This window comes from Schistocerca piceifrons, chromosome 5 (assembly GCF_021461385.2).
Source record: "Schistocerca piceifrons isolate TAMUIC-IGC-003096 chromosome 5, iqSchPice1.1, whole genome shotgun sequence".
Taxonomy (NCBI): domain Eukaryota; kingdom Metazoa; phylum Arthropoda; class Insecta; order Orthoptera; family Acrididae; genus Schistocerca; species Schistocerca piceifrons.
The window spans coordinates 600,687,772-600,707,025 of record NC_060142.1 but is presented as its reverse complement, the minus strand read 5'-3'; the positions used below and the strand labels follow the sequence as shown (position 1 = coordinate 600,707,025).

General features: G+C 39.1%; 1 protein-coding gene across 1 annotated transcript in view; it reads right to left on the bottom strand.

Annotated features, from left to right (window-relative positions):
- LOC124798161 (mitochondrial uncoupling protein 2-like) overlaps nt 1-19,254 on the bottom strand; it is a 43,618-nt gene that overhangs the window by 8,996 nt on the left and 15,368 nt on the right. The window contains exons 2-6 of the mRNA XM_047261444.1: nt 11,643-11,836; nt 8,390-8,612; nt 7,142-7,269; nt 6,701-6,810; nt 5,770-5,982 (exon numbers count right to left, since the gene is read on the bottom strand). Coding sequence (XP_047117400.1) covers nt 5,770-5,982; nt 6,701-6,810; nt 7,142-7,269; nt 8,390-8,518 — 580 coding nt within the window. The 5' untranslated portion in view covers nt 8,519-8,612; nt 11,643-11,836. The remainder of the gene's footprint in view (nt 1-5,769; nt 5,983-6,700; nt 6,811-7,141; nt 7,270-8,389; nt 8,613-11,642; nt 11,837-19,254) is intronic.

Genomic DNA, 19,254 nt, shown 5'->3' with positions numbered 1-19,254 from the left:
TGTCTTGAAGGGAGGATATAAGATGAACATCAACAAAAGCAAAACGAGGATAATGGAATGTAGTCGAATTAAGTCGGGTGATGCTGAGGGTATTAGATTAGGAAATGAGACACTTAAAGTAGTAAAGGAGTTTTGCTATTTGGGGAGCAAAATAACTGATGATGGTCGAAGTAGAAAGGATATTAAATGTAGACTGGCAATGGCAAGGAAAGCATTTCTGAAGAAGAGAAATTTGTTAACATCGAGTATAGATTTAAGTGTCAGGAAGTCATTTCTGAAAGTATTTGTATGGAGTGTAGCCATGTATGGAAGTGAAACATGGACGGTAAATAGTTTGGACAAGAGGAGAATAGAAGCTTTCGAAATGTGGTGCTACAGAAGAATGCTGAAGATTAGATGGGTAGATCACATAACTAATGAGGAAGTATTGAACAGGATTGGGGAGAAGAGAAGTTTGTGGCACAACTTGACCAGAAGAAGGGATCAGTTGGTAGGACATGTTCTGAGGCATCAAGGGATCACCAATTTAGTATTGGAGGGCAGCGTGGAGGGTAAAAATCGTAGGGGGAGACCAAGAGATGAATACACTAAGCAGATTCAGAAGGATGTAGGTTGCAGTAGGTACTGGGAGATGAAGAAGCTTGCACAGGATAGAGTAGCATGGAGAGCTGCATCAAACCAGTCTCAGGACTGAAGACCACAACACAACAACAACACATTATTTATTACATTATTTTGTTATGTTCCAAGGAAATATGTGAAAGATTTACTATCAGAAAATTTGTCATTACATGTGTGTTTCACAGGATGCTGATTACAAGCTATACATGGGCAAGAGACATTAGATGTGTGTCTATAAGTACGGGGTCCTTGCTTGTTATTGGTAGAAATCAAAGGAATTAGTCAATGATAATGAAACAAGCAAATAATTTTAATTAACAAAGGTTCAAAAACCAATAGTTTTCCTGATAACATCTATGCAAAACTGTAGTCATGCCTATGTTGCAGCACTGTTAATGTCTAAGGCTACTTTTATGCTGCTGTTTCATTGGTGACATGTCACTGTCAGTTAGTTGAGTTTGTTACTTTCATTAGTGTGAAGTGAATGGTGACCATAAAGTAACCAGTCACAGCTCAAGTTTCGGGCTATGCTGGTGGTATGCAGGTAGCAAGGTGGAGCATAAACATAGCCTTATGTTCCAGGTACCAGTTTCCATAGTGAATAGCAAACACGGTGTACATGTGTAGCATTTGAAATGGTTGTCATGGCTTTGCACACTTTTCAGGTGAAGAAATGTCTGACATCCACTTCATGTATGGATGTGCTGCAAATGGCAATGCACAGGAGGCAGCATGATTGTATCATGAAGTGTATTCTCAATTAAGACAGCCAGATACCAGAATGTCCACTAAGTCCCATCAGGGACTGCATGAGACTGGTTCATTTAAACTCAACGTGTAAATTACATGTAGACCAAGAACAGTGTCATCACCGCAAATGGAGGAGCATATATTAGAAATAGATGAAATGCTGGGCACAAATACCAGAAGGATTGCTGCAGCAGAACACATCTCTCCCTCCACCATATACAAGTGAGATGGTTGTACCCATGTCATGTACAAAGTGTGTAAGCTCTGCCCACACCTGACTTTCCAGGCTGGGTTGTCTTCTACCAATGGGTCCTTACACAATTTTGGAATGATCCCACAGATCCTTGTGCATGTGCTATTTATGCACAAAGCATGCTTTACCTCAGACGGTGTTATGAATATCTACAACACACACATTTGGGCTTATCAGAACCCAAATGATACCGCTGAAAAGGCACATGAGCAGAGACTTTCCATTAACACTTGGGCAGGTGATGTTGGTGATCAGGTGATAGGGTCACGTACTCCCTTTGTCATAAAAGTTCCAGGACACATTTTTTTTTTTTTACTTCTGAGTTTTCAATACTAAAAAGGAACAAATGTTTTTATGTTACCTGGTATATGTGCGGTCTCAAAATTATCTTGGCCATGTTTCTGCACAATTTCACTAGGTGGCAGGGCTGTGCATAACCACACACTGGGTTCTGGGCGTATTAGTTACAGTGACACAGTGGATGCTGATTGTGAGCAAAGAAAGAACACTGAGTTCTGCATTAAGTGCAGGAAAATATCTAATGAAGTGTGGACAATAATTAAGCAAGCATATGCAGGCAAGGCACTTCCAAGAAGTCATGTTTTTGAGTGGTACAAAAAGTTTTGTAAAGGCAGAGATTCAGTGCGAGCTGATCCGAGAACTGGTCTCATGTCTGCAGCATATATCAATGCAAACATGAAGCATGTAAGGCAGTTATTTTCAAGAAGAGCACTGTGTAACTGTGTGTGCAATATCAGAAGAACTTAATTTGAATTGTGATGTGCGTCATAAGATTTTACACAAAGATTTAGGAAAATGGAAACTTAATGCACAACTCATTTCTCACACACTGAAGAATTTCTGCTAAACTATGCACTCTTTGACAGTCAAGGATTAGTTCATCCTGATTATGTTCCTCCAGGTCAAATGGCAAACTAAACTCTTCACATCAATGTCTTAAAATGTTTGTGGAAAGCAATTTGATGTCAGCACCCTGTTTTCTCAGGACTGGTTCTTATTGCATGACAGTGCAAGACCCCATACTGCTTTATCTGTTACCGAGTATCTGGCCATACATCCACCTTATTTGCCCTACCTATCGCCTTGCAACTTTCTTGTGTCTGGGAGTGAAAATGTGACTGAAACGAAAGCTTCATTAAGATATTTCAGACATCAAACAGGCTGTGACATATGGGCTTACAAGTCTCAGAGTTGAAAATTTCCCTGCTTGCTTTGGAGAATACAATAATGACAGGTTTCACTTAATAGTGTTGCAGAAGAAGCTGAGTAGCACCGTGGTATATTGGTTATGATACTAAACTGTTGCATTGAGGGTCATGAGTTCAAAACTCACCTGGACTGTACAATTTTAATTTCTATATCCAGTCTGAGTAAATTCTAGAAGCATCCACAAATTGACAGGATCATTGCACTGGAATGTTCTGTAGCTGTGACATTATTCTGGTGGAGGCGCTGGGTATTGGGGCTTGTGATAGTGCACATTATCGACGACACAGTGGCTCCCATCAGGCCGCGACAGAGCCGCTGTTTACGTGGTGAGAAACCCAAGTTCGAGCGATATTCAACAGATCGCAATCTATCGAAGACAGAAGAAAAAGAGGACATTACGATGACAGCAACTGCGTGACACCACATGAGACATCCTCCCAGGTTTCGGCACCAAGAATAATGTCACGTACAAGAAGGTGTAATTAAATGAATGACAGACACTAACTTCACTACTTAATGAAGGTTTATTCAGCACTTGCACATACAAGAGCGCAGAGCGAACTGCCTCCGGCCGGAACACATACAGTATATACACAGCTACAGAACATTCCAGTACAATGATCCTGTCAATTTGTGGCTACTTCTAGAAAGTACTTGAACCAGATTTAGAAATTAAAACTGTACAGTCCAGGTGAGTTTTGAACTCATGACCCTCAATGCACCTGTTTAGTATCATAACCATTATACCACGGTGCTACTCAGCTTCTTCTGTGACAATATTATCTTTATATGAGAGATACTGAACTTACTGCTGATGAATTCTGGGGATGCATTGTGGATGGTTGTCATTGTTCTCAGAACATGGCTGGGATTTCTAAATGTGTATGAGCATCAATGAGGCGACGTGCTGAAGCATACCTTCGCATGAACGGTGGCCATGTGGAATACCAGTTTTAACGTTTTTATCCTCAACTGCATATCTGCAGTTTGGATCCTTGGATACTCTGTTATAAGGTGTCCACATACTCAGTCATAATATATTGGTTTCCCAACCTACGTTTATTAGGCTTATTTGCTTGTTTCAGTGGAATGCTCTAAACTAGTCTAAACTGTTGTACAGAATAAAAAGAATTTAATACAGGGAAGAGTCTTGCCTAAAATTCTCACCTTAGTTTTGAAAACATGGGATGTATTGCTCACTTACTTTTAATTCTACTAGAATGCCAGTGAAAACACACCTCGAATAATTGAGTACACTTTCCTACACAGTGGTAAGTGAAGTATTATTCAAATGCAAACTATTTTCCTCTCTAATGTTCACCAGATCATTACTGCAGTTCCTTTTGAAGGATTCCATATTAGTAACCACAAATTCTGAGATGGAGGGTGTACAGAAGCAGAAATCCATGTTTATTGAACAGGGCCTTACATTAGAGTGAAAACATCTGTTATGAATGAACTAAGTTGTCCCAAAATAAGGTATAGTAGAGTTAAAATAAGGAAAGTAAACAAATATGATGCTGTTGAAAATAGAGGGCAAATAAGTGTTATCAAGGGGTGAAATTCTTAGTGCTTCCAAAAGAAATAATTACAATAGAAAATACTAAAAGTAGCTTTCAGGAGTTTCATGTATCTTCTTCATGAAGGAAAGAGAGATTGTTTAGGGAAGGTGGAAAGCAGAGGCAGGTCATTCAGACCTTACATTGAGAGGGAATCACTGGTTGTGACGACACAGGGAGACAAAGATGAAGAAAAAGGCATCAGGGAAAGTAGGCAGCCAAAGATAGTACCCTGGCAAGACTGATTTATGTGAATAAAAGAGTGCTAACACAGAAATAAGGCACTCACAAGTGTTTCTTTCCACTCATCACATTTTTATTCACACCTTACAAACTTTACACAATTTTTGGGACTCAGCCTACAAATGTTTTCAAAGGAAACTGGCAGAGAATCTATCAAAACTTAGTAGATTAATACATCAGCAAGCACGCTGCTTACAGAAGAACTAATTTTTTTTACAGTTTCTCTTCATTTTTATTAACATCACCATGATGATTTGTACGCATGAGAATATGCTAGTATCATCACATGAACTACGGATGGAACTTCTTGACTGATAACTGTCTCGGTGCAGCAAATTGTTTTAACCTGTCATGAAGTTTCACATTAATATACACTATATTGCAGAGCAGAAAATCCATTCCAAACTGCAGCTGTAATGGGAGTGCAAGGTACTCTTAGAAACAGCCAACACAGTCATATGTGAGTATGACACTGCAGGGATGACAGATTATCACAAGAAATTATAAAACAATAAATAAGGCGGTATGGGATTTTAGAAAACCAGTATGATGTATAATAATTTTGTGATTAGTGCATCAAACAATTGTAGGATCACAGAGCTATGTTCTTCAACCATTACATTCCAGAATATAATTTAATAATACGAATGGAGAAAATCAGTACATCAAGCAGCAGCAGACAGAAACATACACATGCAAAAGAGATGTATTAGGAAAACTGCTAGCATACTGGTCTATGGGCTCCTTCTTTATGGCATAAAAAAGACTTGAAATAAAAAGTGACTAGTAAGGTTTAAGGACAGAGGATAAGCAACAAGAAATTCCTACAACATCAACTCTGGGAGACTTAACAGACTGGATATGATGAAGAAATTGGTAAACTAGTAACTATGTCTTTCTACACATTTCTGTTTTTTGGAACTTGGTGAATGGTATTGACATAACAGTATCAAAATATTTTCAGATTTATTACTTTGAAAAATGGATTTTAAACAATATTCATTAATCTGTAATACATTACAATATAATAGAAATACTTTACTTGAATAATATAAACATTTATAACCAACAATGAAAGTCAGCTAACAACAATTATATCATGGCCTGACTAACCTCTCCACAAACCACGCATTCCTTCCTCTGTAGCTATCTTTTGATAAGCCTGTAATGTAGACTTATATCGTACATCAGTGTTCCCTCTTTGCTGAGCTTGGAACCGAACTTTTACAACATCTGTTGGCTGTGCTAAAAGTACAGCAAGACCACCTGTTGTAATACCAGCTGCAACACGTGTTCCAATGTGCATCCCACCAGCCCGAGAGTTACCTGTAAACAATATATTTCTGTCTGAGATAGTGTTTATCAAGGAAATGTATGCATTTCTAGTTGCTAATGTAAACCACAATATACTAGGGAACTATTTTATCACCAACACAGAATTTTTCACAGTGAAATTGAAAAGTTAACTGAGTTTAAACTGACACAATAATTGATTTAGTATGTTGAGAATAATGACAGATTTAATTCAATATTACATTTATATGGTAGATACTGAACTTACTGTTGAGACAGAGGATTTCCCAAATAGTGGTAAGGAATAAGGATTTAAGGGAATGTTGTTAGTAATGATGAACAAACGACAGACAAATTAGTTCAGTACAATCTACTGTACTGGAAGAGCAACATTTATCTTTCACATCACTATCAGAAAAAATGTTAAGCACATTGTCTTGACAAGCAGATTACTTTTTTATTAATCATTTAACTGAATTAATAACAGCTAATCTTCTTCAACAGTTCTTCCAGTAGACTATACAGAAAAATCTGAGTTCTTGAGTTTATATAAAGTTCAGAGATTCTCCATAAATAATGTCATCTTTATAAAGGACTTCAGGAAAGATATTAACAGTTAGGATAAACCAAACCTGGACTCATGCATTTCTTGATCAGGAATATGGAGGATCAGGTCAAGTATGACATAATTTATGGTTATCTCTTTATGCTTGCATTCTGATCATCTTTGCTCGAGCTGGTGCCCGCGTACCATCTAGCAGTTGCTGGTACAGGCTCTTGACGGAATCGTAGAGTCCCAGACGGACAGAAGCAAAGCACATCTGGCGCTGCAGACCCGCTGACAGCCCGTTGTACAAACTCCTGCAATAAAAGCTCATCCAATTCCTGGTTCCACCCAGACCCACCCCCCACAGGTTGGCATAGGTGCAGTTACTTGAACTACACACTGTACCCCAATAACAAAGAAAGCCATGTTCTTAGGCTATTTTCTTGATAATGTTTACACAAAGTGACATTCAGAGGCTTGGTGACCCAAATCACTATTACTCTCATAAATGATTAGTGTGACAATGATATGGATCAACTGTACTCAAATGTCAGCCTAAGGACGCTGGCTTCATAATTTGACTCAAAGAACTAATCGAGTTGAGTATGTACTTGCCAGTTGGGAAGGTTTAGGAGTATAACGTACCTTGCACCTTCCTCACGAGCTATAGTCCCTATTGTTCCCACTAGCCCGTGATATCGTAGATTTGCAGTGCGGACAAGAAGTGCACTGCCATTTTCCATGGCTACAAGGGGACGGCCTTCACCCTGAATCTGAAAGTAAAAAAAAAAAATCATTACTAATAATTTAAGATAAATTCATTAATCAGCAGTTGTAAGCAATTGTCTTTACATCCACTACACAAGCTTTCAGAATAAGTTTTATTAAAATATAGTTCATAAAACACAGGAATTTAGGATTATGAACAATAGTGATCTATTGACTTCATATTATAATGAGCAAAATGAGTGATGACAACACGCTACAGATTTAGTTGTTGAAATTATATTACATGAAATCAGTCATTCATCCTTTTTTTACACACTATAGTTCTGAGTATATTACCTGATTAACATGCAAATTATACTACAGTGAAAATATGGGGTTCACAAATACAGGTACAATGGGCAGAATAAAACAGTATTATTAATATAAGCTAACAATAATTTCATTATTCCAACAAACATAAATTCTTTTTTCAACACTTACCTAGCAACAACAATATGGAAAATATAGATTCCTGTTCACCACATAGAGGAGGCATAGTTGCAGATAGGCATAATCAAAAAGAATGCTAGAAATATTTCAGGTTTTGGACAAAGTCCTTCTTCAGAAGTAGAAAAATCACAAACATTCGTGCAAGTGGAAACACACACACACACACACACACACACACACACACACACACACACACACACACACACACACACAGCCACTGTCTGGCCTTAGTGCACAGATACTGGTTTTTTGTGTGTGTGTGTGTGTGTGTGTGTGTGTGTGTGTGTGTGTGTGTGTGTGTGTGTTTGTGTGTGTTTTGCACTTGCGTCATTAGTGTGTGTGAAATTTCTACTTCTGAAGAAGGGCTTTGTCCAAAAGCTGAAATATTTCTCGCATTCTTTTTCGCTGCATCTGTCTGTGAGTCAATGTCTACTCTATGTGGTGATTTTACATAACTAGTTTGTTAATGAAGTGTTTCACATCAAAAGAAAAGTAATGAGTACAATAACATAATAATATGAGTTAATGTATAAAGTGTCTAATCCCAGTAGGAGGAATGTATTAGAGGTTGCAAATTTAGGGTATTTGTATATGTTAGTGACATTTCAAAACACAATAATCTGAAAAGCTCATTACCATACCTACATAGTTTGAAATAGCGTTTGTAGTGCCTACCTGGAGTCGAACTTTAGCTGTATCCAGAGGAAATGTGGCAAAATCTGCTATGCATGCTGCAGTTCCTGCTGTCAGCAGTTTGTATGTCAGTGGCATATCAGGGTCTATGGGCTTTAGTGCAGGCTTCATTTTAAAATTTGTGCTTTGCTTAGTCAGCAGGAAAGTCAGACAACAAGAGTAGATATCTGGCTTAATTTAAATCCTCACTGTAATAATACTTCTCCTATAATGAGAAAGAAACAACTAAAGTTAAATGTGTGAATACATGAAGATGGTTTCCAAAATTCATTAATTAAATCATGTTCTGTAGATCCCATTAAGAAGAAGAATCTTCAGGCATGTGGAATGAGTCAAGATACATATAGGGTGCCCAGGTTAAGTATATAATAATATAAAATGTAATACCTTGAGATGTGATTGAGATATTTATTGGCAGTTTGCTTCTACAAGTATGGTCACTCAAAATGTTTTCTGCCTTTGCTAGCAGCAGTTGGTACCACATGCATGTGTGCATAACTGCTTCGTTCACATAAACAACCATCAGCAGGCATGTGAACTCTTCAGCAGAAGATATTCCGTGAGCTTTCTCTTGCAGAGCAAAAGACTGTTAACACTAGTATGAGTATGGACTATGATCAACTGACAATATTCCTACATATGTAACAATCAAATAATGGGACAACCGGCTTTCGATGTCAGGCCACTATGCCAAAGACACAGTTCCAGAGGCTACTATTGAATTAATCCAACTGTCCTTCCAGATGAGCCCTCGTCAGTCAATTCCAAAAGTAAGTAGGAAGTTACAGTTAGTTACCTTGTTCAACAGTACACAATATTGTTCATAAACAGTTGTGCCTATGGGTGTACAAACTACACCTTCATCACAAAATCAAGCCTGAGGACAGGCCATGATAGAAGGCATTCATGGAGACAATTGCTGGCTAACATGGTTGAAAAGAGGCACTCCCTACATGTCATATGTTTCTCGGGCAAGGCTACATTCCACATGGTAAATATGCACAATTGCACCCCATTTTGTAACAGAGTGCAAACTTGACTGTCTGAATGTGAATGTGTGGCGTGGATTGTCAGGGTCAGGGTTACAGGCCCATTCTTCTTTGCAGACCCTACAGTTGTATGATGTGCCACAACTTCCTTATGACGTGATCCTTCAACGAGATGGCTCCATATTTTTTTGTGATCATTGTAAGGGATTTCTTTGATCACGTTCCCAGGTCACTGGATTGGGAGAGACAGTCAGTTGACTGTTTGGTGCCTTTTGAGCCCATACATTACACCACTTGATTTTTATGTGTAGATGTCTACCAAGAATGAAGTGTACTGGACACCAGTTCGTGATCTACCAGATCTGCACCATCACATTTGTGCAGCTATTGCAAATGTTATGCCTGCAGTGCTATAAAAACACTTGGAGAGAAGTGGAATACAGTTAGATGTCTGTCGCACACTGATGGTGCACCTATCGAGGTGTATTAAGCATTTAAAAAAGACATGGAGTTGCCATACTTGTAGAAACATAACCAATAAATATCTCAGTTACTTCTCAAATTATTGCATTTATGTTATTATATATTTAATTCAGACACCCTGTATTAACAAAATAGAAGCATACCATAGAAACTCAAGTTGTACACTGAATTAATAATAAACTCTCACTATACTGCTTAATGCCTATGACAGCTAAATTTAACCTAGTAAACTAATAAGGAAGATGCTAATTTGAAAAAAGCTGATTACTCAGTTATATTGTAGAATTTACATTTTAAACTTATAAAATTCATATAGCATACAGATACTGCAGTGTATCTTTCTTGTAGCTTAAAAATAATACATGGTAATTAAAACATTAACTATTAATTTATTATACACTCAATTCGAGTTTTCAAGAATGGGTGATAGTCTGAACAACTGTAAGATAGATGGGATAGTAATGTAAACAACAGGGAAGCACAAATTGCTTTAAATAAAATGATCCCTAGAATGTCACTTGGCACACAGATCTATACAATAGCCACAAACTTATTTTTAAATTTTTGTTGAAAAATCCCCTAAGACACTTTTAATACTGTGAATTCGTCTTTGGATAGTACCTACATGCTTGTCTTTTGAAAATTTGTGTTGAAGTTTCTTAGTGGTGTGCTGTGCTATGTTAGGTCCCTGATATTTACTTGTGCCACTCTTATCTAGACATATTCCACACTCTATTTTAATCTTCTCTGGTATGGTTTGTAGACACCTAAACATCCTCCAACACTGTTCATATGCTTTGTCAGAGTTATTATTTTTTTCCTAAAACAGTATGCTTCTACAGATGTTATGCCCATTGCTTGCATCCCCTACAGTTGAGGTTACATGAACATTCTTCCAAAGCTAAGTCCAATTTCCATGTCACGAACATTTGTTACACAACCAAGCCTTACAACTTCAATCTCAAAACCTGAAGCTTTTTGGTCACATTTTTTTTATTTCTGTTGAAAGCCAGTCGAAATACAAATTACAAAATACTAATTCATATATTTCTGTGAAATGGTTGAGAAACTGAAAACTGCATTTTATTTGGTGTCCACTGAGTGAATATCACAGTTCCTTTTGAAAGTGTCCCATGTTATTGACCACAAATCCCATAAGCATGGATATGAATTGGGAATGCAATTTCAAAAATCCTAAACACTCAAATGTTGACCCACAAAAATTCGTAAACTTACAGTGCATACCATTCTAGCAGCATCTTTGTGAGTTAAGAACATCTTGTGGGAATGGAATGGACAGTGTTACCGGAGACAATAATATCAAATGACATGTCAGTAATGGAAACAAACAATGTAATGAAAGTTTTAATAATCCTGTGTCAGTGACAAAGGAGAATATTTTTAATGTTCAGATATCAACACTGAGTTTCTACATATAGGACTAGACGTGTAACTTTCCAGAAATCATTCCTTCTCTTTCCAGTCCCGGAAATGAAAAAATGTTCATCTTCAATATGAACACCTGTGAGGACAATAGTAAACTGCATCAGAAAGTGTACACAATGGGTCTGAGAACCATCCTGCTACCTTTGGATTGAAATTTCTGCTAGTACAATTGTATGGGTGGTAAAATAAGAAAGTTTTGCTAACTTGGCCTTATTTACAGGGTGTTCTTCTCACTGTCTCTATGTTGTGTGCATACCATATAGCCTTCGAACAATTAAACAGATAAAAATTTGATTTATAAATCTCAGTATGCTTACCTCTTCCAGCCACTTATGAACATATAAACGGCTAAAAGACCACAAAGCAGAATGTTTAATGATGGTTTTCTCTAAAGTCGTCGTTAAACGCGTACTTAGAACAACGGGTCGCTTGATGTTTGCGCCCGTCCTGCAGACGGAGGGTCGCAATACTCGTAGTAAAAAGAAGGGCCTTGAGGCGAATATGCATACTCCTGAAAGAGAAAACCACAATGGTTGACATTGTATACACACTCCTTAATGGGCACACATCATTAAATTTATTAATATAAAGTGATTGTATACACGTTTTTCTGATGCTACAATTAACCTTAGATGTTATATTAAAAGTTAGATGCAAAATATTTTGAAGTCTGTCCATTTGTCTATATGTTTCCTCTGAAATGAGCATCCAGTGATGTGGAGGGCCATGTTTGATGAGAATTTTTTGAGTATTGATTGTAATTGGCATATTTTTCAAGTTGCTACCGGTAACAGAGATTTTCAATGGAGTTGAGCTCAGAGACCTTGTGCGTCAGGTAAGATCTGTATAGGGTCCTGGAGATTCCTCACACAATTCAAACACAATTTTAACAAGGTAAAACAAATACTGTTAGCTTGGAAGACAAATGAAGTATTTTCACTGTCACCTTTCAGATAACAGGAAATGTGTGAAACCTAGTTGCCTAGCACCTCATCTTTGATTCAGAGAGCATCTCACACAGACAGAACATCAGATTGTTTTCTAATCAAGCACTGCTTTTATACCTCCTTCAATGCACACACAGTTTACAATGAATACAATGCCACATCCAATTCACGCACAGAAAGATATGTGACTCATCTCACCAGAAACCATATTTCCTGAGGAAAGCTGCTGCTGTTTTTTTGCCCACTATAACTGAGCAGCCTTGTGGGTAAGAGTGAACTCCTCTTACGAGCAATTCTGTTCAAGTATTTGTACAATACACTTTTCTCTGGAACCTTTAACTGGAAATGGATCAGAAAGAACAAGTACTGATTTCTGTCACTAACTACTCCATATACAGAAAGGGTTTCGCTGTCACCACCTGTGACACACAATAGGCAGTTCTTGTCCATCATGAGCATCAATCAACTGCAATTTTGACGTAGATTTGCTGTAGGTTGAGATGTTTGTCACTGCCAGTAAAGTGGCACAGAACAATGCAATACGCATATGAAACTCATGACTTCCCCCACAGGATGCGTAGACAATATGCACTCTCAATAAACCACCATTTTCTTGCCACACCATCAGTTCTGTAGTGCACATTGGTTTCACATGCTGAACAAGACATATTCCAAAATTGTCATTTCTGATATAAATGAACTGATCGGTTTTGAGATGTGTTAGCCCACAAACACTAAATTTTACAGGTGACACCAAAAGCTTATTTTATTCTGAGAACTGATAGTTGTCCATGGTACAGGAAAACTCTGGGCTGTGACTCCTCTAGTCAACCCTTGTGAACACTTATGCCTGAGGACACTGAACAGTAGATAGTCTACAAATGTGGTTGCCATTTCCTCAACCTCATCATACGCCATATTTATGTGCCTGAAGATTTTTTACTAAACTTTCCTTGGGTGCTTTCAGAGGAGAACATTTCACATGTACAACTGAAGGGAGAGAAGGCACGCGGGAAGAGCAAACTCCACCTACTTCATGCACTACAAATGAGCCTTATGTTTTACACCGAGCATCTGCACATGGAGTTAATGATCGCTTAAATGTATCGCAAAGTGCCATATTGAAATGTTTACTTCCGATAATGGTAATGTGATTTATTGTTGGAAATTCTGTGATGAACTGGGAGTCACAAACAAAAAGAGTTCAGGAAACAGTATTTTGGGTTTGACTTTGACATGTAAGTTCAAGAAATTTTGGTTGTGAAACTTAAATCCATCATATAAGACATAGGTTACTGATCTGAACAATGGTGACATAGTGATAACTTTTAAATAAATAGTACACTATTTTACAGTTAGCAGCCTTAGAGTGTTGACATGAAATAAAATCACAACCTTGTAGCTTAGTAATGAAAACACTTTAAATGGTGCTAATTAAATGTAACGTTTAAAATTCGTACCAAACCTAAAATATTTGCCCCTTTTTGTGTACAGCGTGTAGCAAAATAATCCACTATTAACCGTCGAGAGGGTGCGCTGGTGTATAAACTACGCCAAATGCAAATTAAGTTTAATTTTGGTGGCCGGGGCCAACAACTATTCCTTCATTACTGATTACGCTACCATGCTGACAGATAGTGTCCGTTGCCTAACAACTGTAGCGCGCTTGTGAGAAGTTTAAAAGCGAGTGTGTCACGTCTGGTGTACCAGATGCACCGTCCGTCTGATAACTAATATTTTTCCTCTTTGATTTTTCTGCATTCACTAATATAGCTACTGTCTTGCGCCTGGTTTTGTACAAAGTGGTCCATAAAATACATGCAAAAGACATCTTTCTTGTTAATATCTCGAAAATCCGTCAGAACAGACGAGCTATCCAACGCGAATTCCGATGCTGAAATATGGTTTTCAGATGGGGATGACGATAGTTCTGACGAAGAAGATGAAGTTAGCAGACACTTAAATATCATGGACCCATACGTTGAATTCTACTAGAAGTATGCCATCTGTAGCAAAGATGGTCAACTCAAGTTGAAATAATAATTAATTACTACTAAAGGAGGTACTCGTCAAATATAGCTCCACCGATGCGACGGATATGAGATCTGTGCCTACATAGTACGCCGCTCACCCTCTATCATGTGCCTGTTTGAGAGTTAACTTTGAAACATTGTTTTTTGATAAAGTGTTACAGTGAAGAGATTATGGGCTCTGCTTCAGTACAAGGATCTGAGCCTTAACACTTGCTGGACACACACGACGATAACAGCTCCGTAACAGAAGACAATAAATAACAGATAAAGCCATGTGAACCTGTCAACAGGCACTGTACTTGCTGAGATTGTACACTATGGATACCCTGCCTTTCGACTAAGCTCTCTTAAGTGACAGTAAAGATTGATATGAATTCGTACGTCAATAATTTCGTACTAGTATAATTTGGGTGACAGCCTCTTGTTGTCCGGATGATTCGCCGTCAACAACAAGCGGAGTACGCACCTACACGACTTTTACATGACCTGTCAAAGTAGGAAGTAACCGCACGTTTACGCATCAGTTATGTGTGGGAAAGAGACATGAGGTCACTTATGATAAGCAGGTGTTGTCTCGCAGTTCGGGAGCGAGGACAACAGCCCAAGTGCTTTGTTCTCATACCTCATGTAACACTGATTTTCAAGTAGGTACACTTAGCAGCGGAGACAAACGCCTGTAATACTTATTCAACCTGTTCGAGGGCGGTTGGCAGCAAACATCGCGTTGAACAATTACTGGGATTTAGCCCTTTATTTTCACAGTTATCAAACGTTTAATCACTGTTACTAAAGGAAAAGGAAACAAAATAGACTCATTTAAGCAGGATTGAAAAGAAGTATTAACAGTTTGTCATAGTTTTACCCACTTAAAAAAAAAAGAATATAAGAACGTATGAGAATCTGCATTAACTGTTTAAATTTTTCATCTTCTTCTTAAGTGATTTCTTGTTTCCGTTTCATGAGACTTCGTAAACAGGCTGGATGCTCAGGCAGCTTCCAAACACACAGGAGGTGAAACACAGATGAGAGAATTGCTTCACTGGTCTCCATTGTACTCTATAACAATAGCACTCCCATCGGCCAAGCCCAATGACCTCTAACCGATAGTCCGACCGCTGCGATGCAACAGCAAACAATATAATGTCAGAAGCACACAGTGTAAACACTTCTCACGTGATACGAAATACGATGCGCCACACTTCACTGGGGTGCGTCGTGGGATCTTCCTCGTATCAGTAGGTCTATAGTACACAAAGCAAACGCCAAGAACAGTGATTTAAGGACACTAAAATCACTTCGAGATTCCCTCCTTTCGTCACAAGCAGTAGCTACACAAACAATCTAATCTGTGTCTGGAGTATAGTAAAACAACTGTGAGACATTACCGGACTGAGACGTGTCCATAATGCAATGAAAGACTCGTTTTACAAGAATATACATGAACACGGCGCCGGCGGGAACTCCGCTAAAGAAATAAACGTTTCTTCTGTACTGCTTACAGCAGAACGTGCCACTCAATAAGCGTTGCACACTGCTCGGATAAATAAGTGGACTGTAATTAGAAGTCACCAGGTTCACGTGGAAAAATTGATATGTATCGAATGTCTAGGTGAGAGCTACATGGAATACCGCTTTGTTGCCGACGGTGTGATATAGGCACATGCTATTTTACTCTATGAATTTAGTAATCCAGTACCAGGGTAAAAACTTATATGGTGCACCAAGAGCGACAGCACTTGTAATCTCGCCGAACGTGAAATACGTAATCAAACTGTTCAGCTAAACAGAGCTGTTGTCATCAGGAAAAAACGAAAAGAAAAAAGAGAGAGACGATTGCGAGTTGCGTCTTGTTAGTTGCCATGTTCAAAACACCTATAACACAAGAAAAGTGAAATAATTATTCTCTGTCGTAATAACTGGGAATATAATTTTGGCCACATCTGCAAAACTTGTAATTTTGTAAAGAAAATTTATGGGTTGAAAACATCAAGAACGAGTCTTGTTATGGATAAAACTACCTTCAAAAAAAAAAAAAAAAAAAAAAAAAAAAAAAAAAAAAAAAAAAAAAAAAACTGAGTATAACAAAACTGGTTATCGCAAATGTTTCTAGTGATAGGGTATAGCAGGCGCTCCATACAGGAGTTGCTCTTATCTGTGGGAACCTCGCAAATCAGTACGCTCACAATGACGGAAAAAAAACCAGATCAAGGATGACAATGGCAATGAAAACCAAGTCCATAGACGGCAAGGGGACGAGGCAAACTCTCTCTCTCTCTCTCTCTCTCTCTCTCTCTGTCAACTAGACAGTGACACAACATGTGAGTCCAGACTTTTTATGCGAAATGCGAATCGCAGAAAGATCGAAGTTACTCCACTCCTGCTCCCCACTCAGAGGATTCACTTCAGTATCAGTTTGAGTCAGAGTGTGACTTACAAAGGGTGATACAAAACGAAGGAACAGATTTCAATTGTTTATGACAAACTATGAAAGATAGAAGAGGGAGACCAAGAGATGAATACACTAAGCAGATTCAGAAGGATGTAGGCTGCAGTAGGTACTGGGAGATGAAGAAGCTTGCACAGGATAAAGTAGCATGGAGAGCTGCATCAAACCAGTCCCAGGACTGAAGACCACAACAACAACAACAACAACAACAATGAAAGGCAGAAACACATTGCGCATGTCACTGAATAGAGAAAGGTTCAAAGTATTGTATCCGCACAGACATATCATACACTCAACATGAGCGCCAATGCGATTATCGAGAAACACATTGTGGACTTCAGAGAGCTCCGTGTGAATGCATCTCTGTTAACGATCGGCATTTGTCATCAGCCGTGTGTGTGCAACCTGTGCTTTTCCGTTTGCATATGCAACCAACTACCAAGAATTTTGTGTGCTAGTCATAAATCCAAAAAAAAGACTAGTGCTAGTCATAAATCCAGTCTCCCATAAGTCCAACCCCTCGTCCAAGTCGTGGGAGATGGGCAACGGCACAAAGTAGGGGATTGCCTTTAGGGGCGATGTACAGCGGGGACTTCGTGTGCCCCAGGACCGCTACGGTAGCTGAGAAGGCCCTATGGGAACCCTGAAACGTGACGGCTAACGGGGCTCTGGTGAAGCTGCGATAGGCCTAGCAAGCCAGTAGTGGATAAATCAACTGCTTTCAAAAAGGGAACATGCCTCGGATCACGGAACGGATTTAAAGGAAACGGACCAAGCAATGGAAAAGGATTACGAGATGGTTTACGGCTGGGCACCTTAAACATAAGGACTCTAACTGGGAAGTTAGAAGAAATTGTAGAAATGATGGAAAGGAGGAAATTGGACATCTTGGGACTTGCTGAGACTAGGTGGAGAGGAGTTGGTGAAAAACCACTAAGTAAAGGATGTAAACTGTACTGGATAGGGAATGAGAGGGGAAGAAATGGAGTGGCAATAGTGGTCAGAGAGGGTCTGCAGGAGGAGGTGGAAGGTATCAATGATCGAATGATAAAAGCCAGAGTACGGGTGAAAGGAAAAACCATTGAAATCATCCAAGCATATGCCCCACAGGTGGGGTGTACAAAAAAGGAGAAGGAGGAATTTGAAGATGACATGCAAAAGCAGCTAAATGGAGGAAATCAGATTATAATAGGGGACCTCAATGCACATGTTGGCACAGACAGGAAAGGATTCGAGGAGATAATGGGACCAGAGGGCTGGGGGAACCGAAATAGAGAAGGAAAATTGTTGCTGGAATTCTGCAAGAGGAATGGGCTGGCGATCGCAAATTCGTGGTACAAGAAGAGGAGTAGTCACAAAATAACTTGGTACAGTGGGGACTGGTCCCAAACTTCAGTAGTAGACTATGTACTAGTGGATAGGCAGATGATGAGCAGCCTCACAGATGTTAAGGTCATACCATCTGAGGCCTTAGACAGCGACCATCGGCTGTTGGTAGCCACCCTAAGAGAGAAAAAAGATAGGAGGGCAACAGATATACAGGAGAAAAGGTTGAAGACATGGATGCTGAAAGAGGATGAACGGAGGATCCAGTACCAGACACTGATCAGGAAGAAGCTGCCAAAGGAAGATCAGAGAACAGTGGAAGAAGAATGGGGCGATTTTAAGAGGGCTCTAGTTGAGGCAGCTGAGACTGTGTGCGGAAGAACTAGCACAAAGAGGAGAAGTAGGGAAACCCCATGGTGGAACAACATATGTAAAGAGGCAGTACTTCGAAAGAACAAAGCCTTCAGAGAATGGTTCCAGACCCGAACAGAGGAAGCTAGGGTAAAATATAAGGAAAGCAAGAAAGCGGCACAGACCATAGTAAGGGCGGAGAAGAAGAAGTGGATGGAAAAATGGACAAGAATGTTAGAAGAGGACAGTGAAGGGAACAAAAAAGTACTTTACACCATGGTAAGAAATAAGAGGAATGACAGAAGCGAGTGCCTGAGGATCATGGATAATAATGGAAGAGTTGTGGAGGAAATGCATGAGCTCAAAAAGATTTGGAAGGAGTACTTTGAAGATCTGTTGAATGCTGCCAAGCAGGTAACTAACAGCGATGGAGAGCCTAAGGCAGCAGACGATTATAATAGTGGGGAAATTGATGATCTAACTTGGAATGAAGTGGAAGAAGCCATAAAGAGGATGAAAGGGGGCAAGGCACCAGGTTGGGACGAAGTAACAGTGGATATGATACGAGCAGCAGGAGAAGTAGGAACCCAGTGGCTATACAGAGTGCTGAGGGTGGTGTGGAAGGAGAACAGAATTCCTGAGGATTGGAAGAAAGGAATTATAGTCCCGATCTTCAAGAAAGGGGATAAAAGGAGATGTGAGAACTACAGAGGAATCACCCTGCTATGCCACTGTGGAAAAATCTATGAAAAGATGCTGGAGAAGAGAATAAGAAGCAGTATTGAAAGTAGACTGCAAGAGGAGCAGTACGGTTTCAGACCGGGAA